At 43.9% G+C, this 19,741-nt stretch overlaps 1 protein-coding gene across 1 annotated transcript in view; it reads right to left on the bottom strand.

The window, feature by feature from the left end:
- Positions 1-19,741, bottom strand: part of otog (otogelin) — a gene marked incomplete at its 5' end in the record, with an annotated part of 79,692 nt that overhangs the window by 23,551 nt on the left and 36,400 nt on the right. Inside the window, 15 exons of the mRNA XM_079555515.1 lie at positions 344-619; positions 4,202-4,438; positions 4,559-4,585; positions 5,663-5,819; positions 6,067-6,183; positions 6,261-6,380; positions 6,476-6,622; positions 7,691-7,825; positions 9,255-9,393; positions 11,791-11,898; positions 13,769-13,928; positions 14,005-14,048; positions 15,228-15,302; positions 18,113-18,278; positions 19,165-19,377. Of these exons, the coding sequence (XP_079411641.1) occupies positions 344-619; positions 4,202-4,438; positions 4,559-4,585; positions 5,663-5,819; positions 6,067-6,183; positions 6,261-6,380; positions 6,476-6,622; positions 7,691-7,825; positions 9,255-9,393; positions 11,791-11,898; positions 13,769-13,928; positions 14,005-14,048; positions 15,228-15,302; positions 18,113-18,278; positions 19,165-19,377 (2,121 nt within the window). The remainder of the gene's footprint in view (positions 1-343; positions 620-4,201; positions 4,439-4,558; positions 4,586-5,662; positions 5,820-6,066; positions 6,184-6,260; positions 6,381-6,475; positions 6,623-7,690; positions 7,826-9,254; positions 9,394-11,790; positions 11,899-13,768; positions 13,929-14,004; positions 14,049-15,227; positions 15,303-18,112; positions 18,279-19,164; positions 19,378-19,741) is intronic.

A 19,741-nucleotide genomic window follows, 5' to 3' on the forward strand; every position in this document is an offset into this window, starting at 1 on the left:
ACAGACGAAAAAATGAAAAAGTAGAAAACACACTCTGGGATAGTTTTTGTTTGTCAAAGTAGTAGCTTGGCTTTAGCGTGTCGCCTAAATTAACATTTATTCATGACATTACAAGTTAAAAAAAAGCATTCCAACAAGGTAAATGAATTTGGCCAAAAACAAAAGAACAGAAAAAGATCACAATTCGAGTGAACTCAAAAACACAGATTTGGACTTGAATGATGAGGAGTATTTGATTTGAACAAGCATGAATATGAATATGTACTTTTTAAACTGTTTAGATGTAACATTTTGTGAAAAGTCTGTTGTCATGAAAAAGGTGAGTGAGTCCGGTGCGTGTTACCTGTGATGCGGAAGAGCGTGGCCTTGCGGTAGCTGTCCGTGTGGCGATACTTGAGCAGGTGGATGAGGCGCGTGGCGTGGAGGAAGAAGCCCGGCTTGGACTGCGCCTCGAGGGACACGAACCCGGGGATCCACGTGTCCCTGTGCAGCACGAACGTGGCGCCGTCCCAGAAGGCGTCGCCGTGCCGCCACTTAGACAGCTTCACCTCACCGCTCGGGCCCGCGAACAGGAAGTGGTTGGGTCGGTCGGCGGCCTCAAACGACACTCGAGACAGGTCTGGGGGCGACACAGGAGAGGAGTGAGGAACAGGGAGGAGACGAGGGAGGGGATTTCAGACTTCAGGGACTAAAACAGGACTGGACCATGCAGGTACAACAGGGTTCAACAAGGCCTTTATGAGGGCCAGACCAATGAATGACTAACTATATGCTGTAACCTCCATCTCTCAAGGACCTGTACCTGTACCTGTCCCGGAGGAGTGTGGGTCGGATCACGCTGACCCTTCTCACCCTGGACACGGACTACTGTAATGAAGTCAGTTTGGGTTCAGACTCAGAGGTAGGGCTTTGTACCGTAATCTACGCCACACCGCGTAGAATTTTACCCAAACAATAAAATTGAAATACAAGCTTTTATTTTATGACAGATATTTTCAGCATTGAAAAATAACTCAAACAAACATGTGATTTTGCTGTGAGCGGCTCAGATCTCCTAAGACATGACATAACTTTACCGGGAGTGGGTACGTCTCCAGCTCGTTTCCATGGAGATGTCAACTAAAGGCAGCAGAATTTGAGATTTAAACGGGTTAGGCTCCCATCCAAATCCATTCATTGATTTCTCACTGCAGTAATAACATTTCCTGTGTCGAGCTGCTCATTAGGAGCATATTTTGTACTGATGGCAACAGCATAGTCCAAAATGTTACGCAGTGTACCTTTAAGCAGTGATAAAAAAAAGAGAAAAAGGACATCATTTCCTCCTGAGCTGCAGAGACAGACAAGATCCACATCATGACACTGTTTCATTTACGATAAACTTTTATAAACATGAGCGGCGCTTGATGTCAAAGCGAAAGCACTTCACACGTCAAAGCTTTACACAGTGCGAACGCTCACTCTGTCACTAATCATTTACCAAAACTGTACCAAAAATGTCTAATACAGAGTGACTACCAAAAATGTCTAATACAGAGTGAGCGCTCACCTTTCCAGAAACAATCTTTGATTTCCTCCTCCGGTGAAGCTGGAGTTTAGCAAACAACGAAATGCAAGCTCAGCCTCCAGGACTGTCGCTAAAGGAAAACAGCCTATGTCTGTCTTGTAGTCACTGTCGTGTTGTGCTTTTCTCTTTGTCTAAGACTCTATTGTCTTATTTAGTCCTGGTTTAGTCCTGGGTTCACAACCGGTTTAGTCTAAATGGTTTAGTCCTGGCTCAGACCGCGGCTCTGTCATCTCTAATAATGACAAAGTTTTAGTAAATGATATATTTTTTTTCTTTAAAGGATCTGTATCATGCTATTTTAGCCATTCCAAAGTTAAGTATAGGCATTTATATGAATGATTGTACCTCTACCGCTATTGAGCACTCATTTTTGTGATAAATATAAGTGTTTTCTGGAGGTATTTTTCAAACCCGGAAGACACAACGCTTCGATTCAGTTAACTCCGCCCCCTCTCTCCACACATACTTACCGTAATATAAATAAACAGCAATAAGTGAAGATACTTCACAATGCAGTTATAAGGAGTTGACATCTGCAACACAGCTTCATAAATGGCTAACACACAAGCTAATACACGTTTGGATTGACTCACCGCTCTGGTCCATCGCTGTTTACATTATGGGACTCGCGTTGGTTATAAAAGTTAATCCACTTTGATTCTGGCGAAGGTTCACCAAACATCCATCCAAAAACAATATTTTGGTGATAGTCGCTGAATCCCGGAGAAAAAACAACTTCTGACGGGAGTGGCCTCTTCTTTAGGAAGGTTGAATAATAGACTGTATATACTCCTGTCCACGTAGCCAAACGCGCATCTTTTTCTCCGTGACATTATCGTTAGGTAAGAATAAAGAACAGGTGTGTCCAGAGTAGATTATAACGAGCTCCATCTTCACAGCTGCAGCACAAACCTGACGTCTGTTCAGACGCTCAGTTTGTTTTGGCCACAGCTGACCTGGAAGCACCTCGGGCACATCCTTTCTTCTTTTTTTTTTTCTTTTCCTTTATTTATTTCTTACAACATAAATAATGAAAAGGGTGGTTTACAAATTAAAATCAGGCCGTATAGAATTAAGACATTACATTACAGAAGTTGAGCACTTCCGTTCCGCTGTGACGGCACAACTGAGCAGGTCAGTCGTTCACCAGGAGAGGGCGGCGCAGCTGCTCAGAGAGCAGGATTCAGGAGGATTACTGAGAGCTGCGTGAATCAAGCCACAAATCACTCTGGGGGTGTTTTTGATAAGGAAATAGCATAACAACATGGCTAAAAGCTCCAAAAAGTCGATTTTGCATGATATAGGACCTTTAAAAGAAACAGCCACCATTTTTCCATACTGAGATATGTTCTTACCTGAGCTTAGATAAGTTTATGTGTACCTGTCTGGTCTGTGCATAAATACATTGGGAGAGACCAGGTACACATCAACTCGTCTAAGCTCAGGTAAGAACAAATCTCTGTATGTAAAAATGGTGGCCTGTTCCTTTAAAGAAAACAGCTGCACTTGTGCTGAAGCAGCTCACTATCTGTTCAGGCTCATGTCGGGTCATACAGTACATTGACGTTTGGAGAGTAAAGTACCGAAACTTGGCACAGAAAAAATAAGGTTTTTCAATACCACCCCCTACTGGAGCTTTTTAGTCAGTACCAAGTAGATGTCCAGCCCTATTAAGAGGAGGTCTTAACTACAATCTCCTTTTGGTGTTTTCGCTGCTGCCAACATTTTCACCGCCATCCCGATGTCAAAGCAGATATTCGTCACGTGTCCCAGTATTCACATGCCCGTGTGCAGTGTTCGAGCCACATCTCCTCCATCGGACTTCCCCAAACTTCAGGTCGGAAGCTCAGTTTCAGGCTCCTGTTACTGCAGCGGGAGGTGTGTAAGTTAATTCAAACATCACTCTATAGCTCACAGCGGACTGCACTGCGGCTGCGAGGGCCTTTTATATCAACAACCCCACACGTAGTTACAAGGGAGAGAGAAATATGGATTATATTTGAACTAGAATAGCCAAACAGGTATAAGGTGAAACTACAGGGAAACTCTCTCTTTAAATGCTTATGATGACCTTTCGTCTGTGAGCAAATCATAACCTGCAAGAGCCAATCTGAGATCACTCCAGCTTGACTGATTTGTGGAGAGGACGCACTTTTGGAGCAGCATTTGCAGCTGATTGGATCAAAAACACAGAAATCCATGAAATATTTAGTTTTGAAAAATGTTTTGTGTAGTAGTAGTGTAATGTTATGTTCAGCAGGAAATCACTGCACTTCATGGCAGCGCTCCCTCATCTTTCCCACACTTATTAATTAAAAAAACGGACATGTTTGGTATTCACGTGTAGTATGAAAGGCCACCGAGATGACACTGTAATCCAAATATGGGAATATATTGGGTAAGACAGTAGAAAAACAAATCTTTTCAGGGCCTAGTTTTCTCAAAATTACACTGTTGAAAAAACATCTCCTCTTTAGTAGCTCCAACAGACTCCAAACTTTACAGGCTTGGACTTACTTCACTTTAAATAGCTTATACAAAAACAGAACAACAAATGTGTAATTAATATAATTCAGATACATATATTCTAATACACATTCATGTTTTTTGTCCCTGTTTTGGGTCTGTACTCACCATGCGGTCGGACTTGGCTCAGCCCAGGCGTCATCATGAAGTGGGACAGGAAGCCCTGGGACTCGCTGCTGTTGGCCCGGACCAGGAACAGCGAACCCAGGGAGCCCAGAGAGCCCGGGGAGCCGGGGGAGACCACACCGGCCCCGGGGGAGAGCGGGAGGAGCGGGGAGACGCTGGAGGCCAGGACGGCGGTGCGGTCTCTGAAGGGGATCAGTCTGTACGGACCTTTACCCAGGACTGGACAGAAACAGAAATACTTATACTTTTGGTGTTCAATTATATACACCAATAAGTAAAAAGACTATAGATAAATTAGAGATTAGTGTTGTGTGTACTGCACAGATGAAGGACACATACCTTTGTTGTAGTATTCACAGTCGTATGCTGAAACAAAAGAGCAGAGACACAAATGAGGAACGTCACTTTGAACTTTATGGCTTTTAAAGGACAGATGCATCGAGCCGACTGCTTTGCTTCTGATACTGACACTGAGGATTTGAGGATCTACCAATATCTGATAATAACAAAGACATTTAAAGTTAATGTGTCCTCCGCATCAGTGATACTGACCGGGTAGTGATACTGACCGCCACCGGTGATGGTCAGTATCACCCGGTGATGGTCAGTATCACCCGGTGCTGGTCAGTATCACCCTGTGATGGTCAGTGTCACCCGGTGATGGTCAGTATCACCCGGTGCTGGTCAGTATCACCCTGTGATGGTCAGTGTCACCCGGTGCTGGTCAGTATCACCCGGTGCTGGTCAGTATCACCCGGTGATGGTCAGTATCACCCGGTGCTGGTCAGTATCACCCGGTGCTGGTCAGTGTCACCCGGTGATGGTCAGTATGACCCGGTGCTGGTCAGTATCACCCAGTGATGGTCAGTATCACCCGGTGATGGTCAGTATCCCCTGGCTTCATGTATTGTGCATGTTTTTGGTTGATGGGGGAAATTCCTGCACAAACGGTATCAAACCTGGTTGTGAGGCCAGAGTGCTAACCACTCAGCCAGGTGCCGCCATGTTCTAAAAAGTGGCTGCTGTGAGCAGTGAATGGTCCTCTTACGTAACAAGTCGATTTCTTAATTTGTGATCTTAAAGCTCGATACAAATACTCCTGGATTCTTTTCATCAGTAGGTGGATTAGAGAACCCCCTCACACTCGCCCCTCCTCCCTACACACACTGCTCTTGCGTTGCGTTCAAAGACAGAAGGGAACTATCAATAATCTTTATCAGTAGAATAAAGAGAACATTTTGATAATACATAATTTTAACATTTTTAAACTCTGCATAGTCCCTTTAAAATGTGTGAGAAATCAAAACTGTAAGTGTGTGTTTGGAGGGCGCTACAGGTCTGTTTTTGATCTGATGATGTGGCTCTTTTATAGACAAATGGTTTTGGACGTGTATTTACGGGTAGAAGGAAAATGTGAGAGCAGAGGATGCAGAGGAGACTCACGGCAGAGCGAGGGGCTCCTCCAGTCCACAGAGACGCCCTGGAGGCAGCAGCGCTGGGCGTAGGCCGCCACGCTGGAGCAGAAACACTCACAGTCTCCTCCTCGGCTGCACGCGCACGTGTCAGCGATACAGTTCATGTAGAACCACGTCACGTCCACCTTTAAAGAAGAAGTGTTTGTTAAACATGAACACCTACAAACTAAACAAATTAAAGCATAAAAAGTGTTTCCAAACCTATATATTTAATTTGACAAATGCTAAAATGTTTGTATTTTCAATTAACTTATGCAGTAAAAACAGTTGGGCAACGTCATTCGATATAATGCCAGTTTGAACCCAATTGAATTCTTTACGGCCTTCCTTTTGGCAGAGGACTAAAACGTTGGCCTGGTGCAGCGCCCTCACCACGGGATGGCAGCTCTGGAACACCTCTCCCAGCAGGACGGAGCACTGCCTCTTGGCGAAGGGCTCTCTGAGAGGAAACACGGAGCAGGGCTGCCTGAGGTCTGGGCTGTTCACACACTAAGAGCACAGAGGGAGGTTAAACCAGCCGCTGAACTCCTGCCCCAACGCTGCTGCTGTGAGCCATGACCTCTGACCTCGGAGGTGGTCCAGCTGCTGCCGAACTCCTGCGGCGTCGGGGACTCGATGTTTTCAGGCGTGCGCATCTCGTTCACGGTTTTCAGGTCAAAGTTGCCACAAAGACCGCTGAGTTTCCCCTAGAACAGACACAGAGATTGTAGAGCAATAAATCCAATAAAACCAAAGGGTGTTTCCTGAGGATTTCAGATCAGCAGAGTGTGGTCGGCGGTACCTGCCAGCGCGGTCCAGCCTGAACGTGGACCGTGGTCTTCGTGTCCCAGAGCACGGTCAGGTCCTCCTCAGGGAAGTGCACCACAGAGAAGATCCCTGCGGAGAACAGGAACACCCTCTGCCGGCGGTCCACCACACTCGAGGGGTTCTGCACCAACACAGACATACACATTCTACTGGGATTGAAAAGATAAAAGTCAAGATTTTTTTTTTAACCTCTTAACTCCGCCTGAACCGAGAGGATCTTTTTCCACACGTCATCAGATTTTTTTCCCATCATTTTTCTGTTGGGTATTGTCACATTTTTGTCATTTTTTCGTCAATTTTTTTTTATCACATTTTTGTCCATTTTTTGTCACATTTCTGTCATTTTTTGGTCTATTTTTTATCAATTTTTTGTCATTTTTTTGTCACATATTGTCACATTTTTGTCATTTTTTTTTGTCACATTTTGTCACATTTTTGTCTTTTTGTCACATTTTTGTCATTTTTTGTCACATTTCTGTCATTATTTCGTCTATTTTTTATCATTTTTTTGTCATTTTTTTCACATTTTGTCACATTTTTAGTCATTTTTTTGTCAATTTTTTCGACAATTTTTTGTCAATTTCTTGTGACATTTTTGCCACTTTTTCATAAATTTTTCGTCACTTTTTTCCCAATGTTTTCTCACTTTTTTGTCACATTCCCATCATTGTTTTCGTCTCAGTTTTGTTGCTATTTTCACAGCTTTTTTCCCAGAAGCTTTTGGACTGGGGTAAAGCCAAACTGGAGAAAATGTAATCAGTTCAGGTGGGAGTTAAGGGGTTAATACAGTTTTTATGCTGTTGGTTCAGGGACAGCATTAAAGAAAGTGACATGGTCGTTTCAGCTCAAATAAATGAATTTTTTGCCTTTTTTTTGTGAATGTTTGACCCATTTTTCTTCTTACACAATTTTTCCTAATTTTTGCCCCCATTTTTGTGCTCTCATTCTAGCAATTTTTTTATTACTAATATCCTCCCCATTTTTCCAAACTGCATCTGAATTTTTACCAATTTGTTTTCCTATTTTTTATTTTTATTTGTCCACACTTTTTCGCCAAGATTTCCCCCAATTTTTCAAACATTTCATTGTCAGAACATTATTCTTCTGCTTTCTGGGTCTAGATGACAAATATTTTAGTCTAGGTATTGGAAAAAGTAATGCTCAAATTGGCCGCGGGTTCGACTCATACCGGTTTCCCCGAGTCGCTGTCGAAGGCGATGACAGTTCGTCCGACGCTGATGAGGAGCGACTTCCTGCAGATCACGCCGCTGTCGAAGCAGTCCACGTTCTGGGCCGTGACGCTGAGCGGAGTGTCCATACTGCTCTGTGGGAGAGAGGGGGGAGAGAGGGGCTCAGGAGGACCTGGACTAAACCAGGACTGTCTTTCCACAGGCAACAATCACACACTGCTGTACAACACAACAGGTGAAATAAAGTAGTCAATAAAATAAATGGCACACGCGAAAACTCATCGACCGAAAGCGGTGATAAAGAGCGGGTATTTGGTTTCCTCTTGCTCCCCTTCACTGTGCAGCTGTTTCAATAAAGAGCAGGAAATTAAAATACCGAGTGGCTCATGTGGCTGAAGTTGAGTAGTGGCGAGTGTTTATGCTTCAACTTCAATTCAACTTTATTACAGACTCAGGGTCCAAAGAGACAAAGGCCCTTTCCAAAACCACCAGCTCTCCTCTCCTCTCTTTTCCTCCCTTCTGATCTCTTCTGATCTCTTCTCTTCTCTTCCCCTGCAGAGCCAGCTCTCTTCTCCTCTCCTCTCTTTTCCTCTCTTCTCCTCCCTTCTGATCTCTTCTCTTCTCCTGCAGAGCCAGCTCTCTTCTCCTCTCCTCTCTTCTCTTCCCTTCTCCTCTCTTCTCTTCCCTTCTCCTCCCGCTCTTCTCTTCTCCTATCTTCTCCTCCCTTCTCTTCTCTTCCCTTCTCCTACCCTCTGTTCTCTTCTCCTATCTTCTCCTGTCTCTTCTCTTCTCTTCCCTTCTCCTACCCTCTCTTCTCCACTCTTCTCCTGTCTCTTCTCTTCTCCTTTCTTCTCTTCCCTTCTCCTACCCTCTCTTCTCTTCTATCTTCTCCTCTCTTCTCTTCCCTTCTCCTACACTCTCTTCTCTTCTATCTTCTCCTCACTTCTCTTCCCTTCTCCTACACTCTCTTCTCTTCTATCTTCTCCTCACTTCTCTTCCCTTCTCCTACGCTCTCTTCTCTTCACCTCTCTTCTCCTCCTGTCTCTTCTCTTCTCTTCTCTTCCCTTCTCCTACACTCTCTTCTCTTCACCTCTCTTCTCCTCCTGTCTCTTCTCTTCTCCTACACTCTCTTCTCTTCACCTCTCTTCTCTTCACCTCTCTTCTCCTCCTGTCTCTTCTCTTCTCTTCTCCTTCCCTTCCCTTCTCTTCTCCTCTCCCCTCCGCCTTGAGGTTAGGTTTTCGCAGTAGCTAAAACCTACATTTCGATCCGAGAAAGGTTAATTGTGCAGCCCTAACTCAGCCAACCCGTCTTTCTAAGCCACGCAAGCACTGTTTGTTTTGCACGCAAGATGTCACACTAGTCTGTGCTAACGCTATTGTTGATCGGGCCCTTAGAGCGTTAGTGCTTAGGAAGAGGAAAGAGGAAGCGGTTTGAGAAAGGGCCAGCGTTTAGGGGAGGAGCTTTCTCTGAGCTGCTAATAACTGGGGAAGATTCAGAGATTACTTATTGGCGATATTTCTCAGACGATGAACAATTGTTGGTCAGCTGATCCGGGGCTTTACCTTGAGCAGAGAGATCCTGCAGTTTCCCACGTAGTCGTAGAGCAGTCCGTCGAAGGTCCTGTAGTGCCGGTCTCCGTACGCAGAGCACATGGAGGCACAAGGCCGAAAGACACACTGGAACGTCCCGTGCTGACACACACTGCAGAGGAATCAAGACAGGACAGACGTGTTTCTACTTTCACTTGAAAACGGTGAAATAACTGTGTCAAACGCCAAAACATCACATTGAATTACGCTTTTTCTGATGAGGAAATTGGGTTTAGTTTAGCAATTTAAATTCTGATCATTTGAGAAAAGACTGAAATGTGAAATGCTAAACTGACGCTTATTGAAGTTTGGAGACAATGATTTCATTATTTTCATTACTTCAAAGTGTCTCTCTTATTCTCTGCCCAATGTTGGATTTGGCCGCAAAATCTGATCCAAAAACCCTCCTGTTCGATCTCTTTTCACATCAGGAACAAATGGATTTTTCATTCCTCCTCAAAGCTCCATCAGATTACGCGGTTCCAAACCACTTAAACCACTTTGTTTGTTTCTATCTCATCGTTTTACTCGCTTTCATTTCACATTTCGGCCCAATCTGATCAAACCAGTGGCCGCGGCGAGTTCGGGTTCCGCGGAACGTTTGGGACAATGCTCTAAAGACTTTTGTCATTCGGCCATTTTTCTGTCAACTCCAAAACAGGCGGGACCAAAGGGGTGTCCCCCCCCAGAGACCAGCGTTCACAGAAACTACAGCGCGATAAGGTTTGAATATGAAACAGAAGCCTTCCCACAAACGCGGCTGTGAGAGACAGACTGCGGGGAATTAAGAAGGTTTCCAGACCCAAACTGTTCATCACAACTTGTGTTTAAATGCAAACTGATTCAGGAGGATGGACGGCCAGAGAAAGTGCATTTAAAATGAAGGTGGAACCAGTCAGTGCTTCTTAAAACTCCATGGATCCCTGAGCCTTGTGTAAATTCTCTTAACCCCCCTGTTTACTGAGTACATTTTCTCCAGTTCGACTGTAAATGATGAAAATGCAAAAGAAAAGGCATCAAAAGAGCGATAAAAAGGTAACAAAAAAGCAAAAATTGGTCAAGAGGTTAATAATTAGCAATGCACTGCATTAAGTAATGAAGAAATAAGTCACATTTACATTGAATTACACTGAATATGTCATTTTGTCCTGGTTTAGAGGAATTCATTTAAAAAAATGAATGATTTTTAAATGTTTCTTAAATTAAAGGAACAGGCCATCGTTTTTCCATACTGAGATATGTTCTTGCCTGAGCTTAGACGAGTTGATACGTACCTGTCTGGTCTTTGTGCGTGCCCTCAGTCACGCAAAAAAGGGCAAAGATGTTGTTAGCATTTGGCCTCTCCCAGTGTATTCCTATAGCTCCAAACGGGGGTGAAGTTAGAAGCGACCACGCTCTTTCAAGAGCACAAAGACCAGACAGGTACGGATCACCTCGTCTAAGCTCAGGTAAGAACATGTCTCAGTATAGAAAAACGATGGCCTGTTCCTTTAAGAAAAAACAACCTTTTGAGCGCAAAGAGAGTTTTCCTTAATTTAAGGAAAAACAATGTATTTAGTGATATCAAGTTCAGTTTAACTGTGTATTAGCGACATAAATAAAAATATAAACTTGCTGATACTTTCAGCGACAAAATGTAAAAATGGGATAGAGTCAGGTGTAAATGTATGGTTTTATTTTGTTGATATATTAGTCAAAAAGATTTTTGTTCAGAGCGGATTTTGGATCTCATTTTGAACAAAATCTGTTTCTCCTTGGTTTTTGGTGGGGTTCAAAGCACAATAAATTAGGCTAGAAGTATAATATCAGGTTCATCTCCAATGTCAAGAAATGTGTGAAAAATGGGGAAGAATTTGGGGGGGAAAATTGGAAGATTGGCGGAAATTGTGCCAAAAAATAATAAGAAAAAAAATTTTAATGGGGAGAAAAAAGGGAAAATATTAGTAAGAAAAAATTGGCAAAAATTAGGAAAACTGAAAATAGGGCATACATTCAGTGAAAAAATAAATACATAAATAAAAATCATTTATTTGAGCTGAGTCACTTCGTTTAATGCTGCCCCTGGACCAACAGCATCACCTGCTTTCGATACTTGTATTTTTTCCATGCAAGTAGTACCTAAACTTTCTGCACTTCTGCACTTTTAATGGTACCCCTAATTACGATGGGTTATTCCCATTAAAAAAAAAAAAAATACTAACTGCCTCACTCAAATTTGGGTACATGGAAGGCAAGGGATGTTTCCTGTTTGGTCCACAACATGCCCTGGCTGCCTCCTCCGAAAATTTGCAATTGACATTTTTTCCAAGTCATTCAGAAGTACTGCAATGTATATGATATCATTCTGAAAAGACTAAATAACGTCCAGAATACAAAGTTGCTGTACATATTATCTACCCCACAAAAGTCATATTCTTTGTCCATTCCTGACTCTAAAATACATACATATTAGATGAATTTAGCTGCGATTTGTAACAGGCGAGTGCAGTAGAGAAGCATGAGTTGTTACCAGTGGTGACAGGGTGAGGAGACTCGGTCCCCGGGGAAATACTCCTTCCCCTTCCACAGGCAGGGACAGGCCTGAGGCTCGAAGCACTCGTCCCCGTGCTTCAGGAGGCTGAAATAACAATTAGAGAGGGAGAAAGGTCAGCAGTTCACGATGCAGTTCCAGTAGAAACAGCATCACAAGATCAGATCTGGACCTGTTTGATACAAATGAATGGTGAAGCCAGTCCCTATATCAAGGTATGGCGAGGAATGACAAATCTGTTTCTTGGCATTTAGATCATTTCTGTGGTTTGCTAACCATCCATTGGAAGGAGCTCAGTTGGCGCTTTAAAATGAGCCCAAAACATTGCAGTGAAAATCGGTTTGTTTTGGAATCTACTGATTTTTGTCCTTCAAACAAGCTCCATCTGAAATACCTACTAAACATGAATGTCCTGAATAAATCAGCCCTATGACCCTCGAAAAGTTTCCAAGCTTGCTATCTACTATCTACTATCTACTATCTACTATCTACTATCTACTATCTACAATCTACTATCTACTATCTACTATCTACTATCTACTATCTACCCTAACCCATATGTTTGATTCGGACTCCTCTTCTCCTTTTTATTTCTGTGGTTGTGGTGATGGCAGTCCTGATCTCTCCTCTTAAATTGAGCTTAAACAGGCTTTTTACTTTTAATGACAAGAGCGAGAGGAAGAAGCTGCTTAAGACAATCCAGTCGACCATATTTGAACGTCTCTACTGTGACGCAGATGTCAAAGCCCTCTGTGGATCAAACATATTCTGATCTGCACAGGATTCTTGTAACTCTAAACCCAAATATACCTTTTTTGTGAACTTGAATATTTGAGTTCTGAACATCTGCTGGAGCGTTATTAGCCTCAGAGACGGTGATCTTGTGATAACACTCACACACAGAGGACCCAGGCTGTAATGGTCAGTAATGAGTCCAGGCGCTGACAGAAGAATCCATTCAGCCAAACACAAAGCCTCTGTTTATGACCAATGCACTGCTCTCAAACACTTCATCATTCCAATGTTTCTAAAGTCAAACTTCGCTGGTGATTGTAGAGCTTAAATGGCCTCCATTATGCAAAATCGACTTTTCCAAGCTTTACATCATGTTATTATGTCATTCCGTCATTAAAAACATGCCTGAAGTGTTGCCTTGGCACATTCACGTATTTTTGAGTAATCTGTAAAAACTCTGATGGCAGCCATTTTAGGGATAGAGTCCTCCTAGGAACGCCCCCACCTCCTGGAGACGCCTCCGAGCTTTCGTCACCAGCCGAGTAACCAATCACTGCTCCTCAGCGGAACCCACAGCGTGTGGAGGGGGCGTGTCGGAAAGGGTCAGAGGTTCTTAAAGAGACAGAGGCCTATTTCAAGACATTCACTACAGCCATTGTGAGAGAGCAATTTTATACAAGGCAGTTATTCTAATTTACTGCATTTACAGACCAACAGAAGGTTTCGTCATCATTGTTGTGTTCTATAGAAGATGGCGGCCGCGACACAACCATCTTTCACCAAAGAAAAAAAAAAAAAGAGTGGTGCGCACTGAATGGGTGCTGCTGCCGGATGCTCTCTCATCGAATGCAATTTCTCCATCTGTGAGATCAATAAAGTACCATCTTATCTTATCTTATAGACTGGTGCTATGTGATTGAAAAAAGCATAATACCCCCCCTTTAAAGATCTGAACAGTTGCTAATGACTCCTTGTATCCTTTAGTTTTTGTGGGAAAAACGACATAGCCTCTGCTCTTCTGGCTGATGCCATTGTAAAACCACTGACTTCTTTGTTTCCAAAAGCAGCACTCCGTGTGCGTCAGAACTCAAACAGATCACGCCCAGGCCGCCACTAAATGCACCATCAGACACCAGGCGTTCTCTGTGATGTGAAAAGAAAGTCTCTCCAAAGAAGACAGTGATACAATGTGAAACACTGTACTGCCAAAAGCCACACTCACCCCGGGGGGCAGGAGCAGCCGGGGGCGCAGGGCTCGTGGGCGGGGCAGGTGAGGTTCAGCAGGTACGACTCACAGGTGCGCTCGCAGGCCACGCCCCTCTGTGACGTCACTCCCACGCCCGAGCAGTTCAGGTAAATCTGACCCAAGGGGCACAAGCCGTCTGGGGAGGAGGACAGAGCGGGTCAGGAGGGAAAAGACTGCGCATCCAACATTCTAGATGTCTCGTAGTTACTCACCACTCGCCGGAGTCTGTGAAACCAGCCTCCCGTCCACACACAACCTGCGGAGAAATACAAACATCTGTTTTACTCATAGTTAGTGGCTGTGTGAAGCCATTTATGGTCAAACAACAGAGTTTGCTCTTTTTTAATCAAACTGAAAAATGACCCTGATCCAAAGTTTCCACACCCCAGTCCTGTGTATGCTCCCGTTAGCATCAATGACAGCTTGCAGTCTTTTGTGGTATTTGTGGAGATGGTTCTGTTTATAATCCAACGGTAAAGCGGCCCAATCCTCTTGCTCATAAACTTTTGATCAGGGTCATTTTTGGTACTTTCTTTTATCATTATGATTTAAAAAGAGAAAACTCAGTTGTTTGACCATAAATGGCTTCTCACATCACTAACTATGAGTGAAAAAATCTGCCAGGGTAAGTAAACTTTTGAGCACAACTGTATTAATATTTCTTGTGTCATTTTCTCAAACCGATTTATTCTGAATTTTGCTGCGGCGAGATCCAGTGTCGCTTTAATTTTTCACCAAGATCTTGTATTGACGAAGGGAGAGTGCGAGCACTGCGCAAAGCCTTCTCCAGCACATCCCAAAGATTCTCACTGGGGTCTATCTCATGCTCGAATTCAGGTCAAATATTCTTAATTTGAGTGATTTTAACTGATTAAGATATCTTTTTGTCAGTGTAAAAGTCACTCTACCACTCAATAGATTAAATATGTTCTTTGTGGGTTTTTCAGATCTCGCAGATCCTCAATAGACAGTCTTTTTACTTACAAAAACGGATGTATGGAATCGGTTCTGTGATTTGTTTTCAGTATTCGCCAACATCAAAACCTGGAAAATCAATCGGAATAACCCTGAACAAATCCAAACTCATAAAGTCTGTACATATTTGAAGCCAGAGTTCATGTTTAGAGAAATGTATGAGTGTGTGTTCGGTAGAGATGCGCGGTCGGGTTTCTTCTGACCCGCCCCAACCCGACAAACCGAAAAAATGAGTCTCAGTTTGCCGGCCCGACCCGAACACATAAAAAAGCTGCTTCATGGGCTGCTCTGCCGCTGGCCGTCACTCAAACGGGAGCACGTCACGTGACCGTGAGTTTACAGGAGAAATAGTGCTTGATGCTTTGTTTTGCTACTGCCTCGGGTCGACTGGCACATCCCCAGTGTTAGGCATCAGTGTGAACAGTGCAGAGTAAAAGGCCGTGTCGCAGTGAGGTCTTACTGAACTCCTGCTGAAGTCATGATCACGTCTCCGGGGTCGTAATCCGCCCCGAGGAAACTGCACGGACACTCGCTCCTGGGAAACGACAAGGAAACAGCAAGAGTCAGAAATAAGCAGCGACAAATACGACTAAGCAACACGTAGAGGTTTTCTCCTCTCTTCCACAGCAGTTGTTTGGTCAGAAATGCACTCCGTAAACGTGGATCATTTGTTTTAAGCGTTCCGCACACACTCACCCTCATTGTCAGTGAGAATATGTTATTGCAGTGGTTCTACAATATTGAACAAGACCAATTAACATGAAATGGTTTATGCCAATGTGACACAAAGCTATTTGAACCTTCCAATGATGGCTTTAGCTGAGCTTGAAATGACAAATTATAGATATTCATTTGCCTGGTCTGCCAGACACTCCTCCTTTCTGTTCAAAAGACAAACCGTCATTTCACGATTTGACCGACATCGACTACATGTCTTTGAAACATCTATGAAAAAGCATGTAGATTGGCAGGCCAGGCAAGATAGTCATGCTTAGGATAACTCCCCCTTGTACAGCATTTTAGAAATAGTGCTGTTTTATAAGCATTAAATAACAAGGAGTCGTGCATTACATGTTTTTAACGCGTTGTGCAGAGTCTAGAGCGCCACAGTTTTTTTGTGTTACTCAACACAGTGCAGTTACAGGGCATTTTAGTGACCAAATATGATGTATTTTTATGAAAATATTCTGGTCATGTTTCAGTTTTTGCAAACATTCCACCATTTTGTAAAGCCAAGAAAGTTTAACCTCTTACCTGACAAAAAATTACGACAATGTAGCACAATTCGAGGAAAAGATCCTTCTAGATCGGTTATGTAGGCTTTAGCTTTCAAGTGAGGCGTTACTCTGGCCTTTTAGATTTGGGTAAAGCTGAACTGGAAGAAATGCACTTGGTTAATGTGGGGGTTAAGAGGTTAACCTCAGAAAAGCAAACTGCTGCAGATAAGGCTCTAGCGGCCTTCAGTCTGCAGTCCACTTCTATCTTAAAGCCACTAACCACTCCTGTGATGGCAGTGAGGTGAGAACATTTTACCTCAAAAGCAAAGATGGTTTGAAAGAGACGACAAAGAAGCAATTTTCATTAAGAAACAAAACCCTTCCATGAACAAAAACGGAGGACGGAGATTTAATCTGTCTCCCCAGTACAGCAGCCTCCTGTGCCACAAGCCTGGAGGGAACTGTCATGCTAATGCCAATGCTAATGCTAATGCTAAAGCTAATGCTAATGAGGCCGAGATACAGCCCAGAGCAGATCAATGTCAGGTAACGAGCAATAATCAGCTGAGTAGCGTTTACCCACAGGTTAGTCTTTGAATAAAGAGTTTTTTATCTCGTCCCCCTGTGAGCTGGAAGCCTTAGTGTTGCTGATGAAGCCGTCTGAATGAGAGGCGAAACGTCCTACACTTCAACAAAGAAGATGACTCAAGAACCTCAGAAAAGTAAAGCTACTTTGATTTTGACTCCTTCTGTAACATCGGTCCATGTAGAAAATGTTTTACATGGAAACGTATAAAATATCAATAATAAAAAAACAATGATTTGATGCAAATAATAACATCTCTATGTCTGTGCTGCGCATGGACGCACTGCTCAGCCAAACCAGAAAACCAAGGGTTAACATTGAATACTTTGTAAACTGCAGAGGAGACTGAACACCACCTGAAACAGCCTTTGTCAGCACCACTGTTTGAGAGCCAGTCCCAGGGCAGCTGTGGCTACAAAAGTCTCTGTAAATAATGCACCAAATGCTAAAATGATCATGTAATGAAAGTCAGTGTCTCCACCGTGGGCAGAGGTGTTGGGATTGTTGTCGGGATTTTGCTGCTGCCGTGGCCCTGTGTGCAAGAGTTTTTGGCCACTCTCTCGCCTCTCTGCGCTCGGGTTTCCTGGGCACCGAATAAAGGGCGGTTTGACGGTGAATTCCTGGCCGGTAACCGGATCGCGGCGTGAGAGAGAGGGGGACATTTAGGACGCTCCGCGGGGCAGAAAATACACTCTAAAAGCATGACCCGCCCGTTTAAAGAGAGCACTATCACTCAGAGAGGAGCCGCTCTGGAGACGAGCCCACGGCGCGCTCCAACGGACCTGCTCATCCCGCCTCCAGGGGGAGTACCGCGGGCGGACAGCAGGGGGAGACTGAGGGAGAAGTGGAAGAGTGGAAGTTTAAACCTGGTCAACCTGATTGCATTATTGATTCATTAAGGAAAGTAATAGAACTGATTGAATAGAATTGATGGAAAGATGGCTTCGCAACACTGCTGTCATGTTGGATCAGAAAACAAACTACAAGCTTCCGTATGTCGAATGGTGTCACCTGCTGGGGTATTAACCAGTTCTGTATGTTTTGGAGTTATGGGGGGAAACACCCGGAGGAAACCCACACAGAAAGGTGTGCCTGGGAGTAATCATGGACTCAGACTTGTACTTAAACAGCCACATCAAAGCATCAGCAGCTTTTTACCATCTGAAAAATATCACTAAGATCAGACGTATATTGTCGAACCCAGACTTTGAGAAACTTTGTCTCCAGCAGGTTAGACTACAGTAACGGCTGCTCACTGTTAGAGCTGCAGAACATCCAGAACCAGGAAATACAACCATATTAGTCCAGTGCTCCGGTCTCTGCGCTGGTTTTCTGTCACTCAGAGAATAGAATTTAAAACAGCTCTGCTTGTGTACAGGTCTTTTCATGGTTTAGCACTAAAGTCCATCTCTGACATGTTAGAGCCGTATGAACCATCTCAGGGAGGGGTCTGACCCAGAGTCAGGACTAAACACGCTGAGGCTAAAATCTGGAATGATGGGACAGAGATGTTAGGTGACAGAACGGTAAAGGTCCACTCACCGGTGGACGCAGGTGCGGGTGCGGTGGTTGTAGAAGGAGCCGTCGGGACAAACGCAGCCCTCCTCGCACTCGTCCGAGCACGACTGAGGCACAGACAGGGCGGAGCAGCGGCGCAGGCAGGACGAGACGCACGGACCGTAGACCATGGAGTACGGACAGGTCACCTCTGTGACGAGACAACAGAGCTTAGACAGGAGGACATCACTGACATGTGCAGAGGGATTTACCAATGTGGTGATGCTTCTTTTAGGATGTTTGGTCGAGTATCGCCTTAGAGTTTAAGAACACGACAATAACATTCACAATATTGACATGTTTGGTGTTCACGTGTAGCACAAAGGCGACAAAGAGGACGCTGTAATCCAATTATGGTCTTTTCCTTTCAGGGAGACAAACTTTAGGTTGTCATCACAAAATCTCCACTTTAGTAGGTCCTACTGACTCCAAACTTTACTGTCTTGGATTTTTCAGAGAGATTTTTAAATGTCTAATTCCTGCCTGATTTCTTTAATTTTTAAACAGCAAAAACAAGGATAAATTTGAATTTTTACAGACAATTTCACTATATAAATTAAAAAAACTAAAGATCCAAAATCCCTCTGAGCAAATCTTCACAAAGTAAAACCATCAAATTAAACCGGGCTCTGTCTATTATATTGATTTAATCACTGACAGTAGGCAATTTGGCCACTTTTATGCACAAAATGTCATAAGAAAAACTAGTCCTCAGTAATTGACAATACTGACATAATGCTTCATATTCAGATCTCGAAAATGTATTTGTTTTTTCCTTCTTCCCTGCAGCATCACCCTTTAACGTTTGCAAACATTCCATCAAACAGATGAATAACAGAAATTTAGATATTCAAACGTAACCTGGAAAGTGTTTTAGACCCTCATTTTTGCATTTTCAACAAACTTACAAAGCAAAAAATACTTGAGCATAAACCATTTTCCAATTGATTCCATTTCGGGTCTTCCTTTTGACACGCTTCCTTTACTGACTGAATGGAAACTGTTTAAAGCCTATGAGGGTGTAGTTGCTTCCTCACCGCACTCGGGGACGTGCTCTCTGAAGGGGATGAGGACTCCGTGTTGGCGGCAGTGGCGGGCGTAGTGTGCCATGGCGGAGCAGAAACAGGGCGTGCCACATTTGCAGGCGTCGGAGCGGCACTGCAGCAGGAAGGGCCCCGGGCTCAGCAGCTCGTGACACGGCTCGAACAGGCCCTGGGTCAGAACGGAGCACTTCTCTGTGGCAAAGGACACTGGGGCGGGGGCACAGAGAGAAAGATCAACATCACAGTGTTGGTTTTATTTACTGCTGTTATTAATGGGGGAGAAAAAGAGACACATCTTGCAGTGGAACAGAGCAAACGCATCAACACCAAGGAGGGAGCATTAAAGGGGGTGTACCCAGTTTTTTAAACTCATAGTACAATCAAATCAATTCTAGTCCCTTGCGTTGGTTAGCTCCTCATCCTTCATCTTCCTCCTGCGCAGCTCCCTCATCTCCACAACAGTCTTTCACCATCTTCTCCTCGTTTGCCCCTTTTTTGTTTCCTGAAGTGCCTCCACTGTGCTGCAGGTGTGGGGGGCTCTTGGGCCCTCTTCAGTAATTCAGAAGAAGAA

Source organism: Gobius niger (assembly GCF_951799975.1).
Source record: "Gobius niger genome assembly, chromosome: 4".
NCBI lineage: Eukaryota > Metazoa > Chordata > Actinopteri > Gobiiformes > Gobiidae > Gobius > Gobius niger.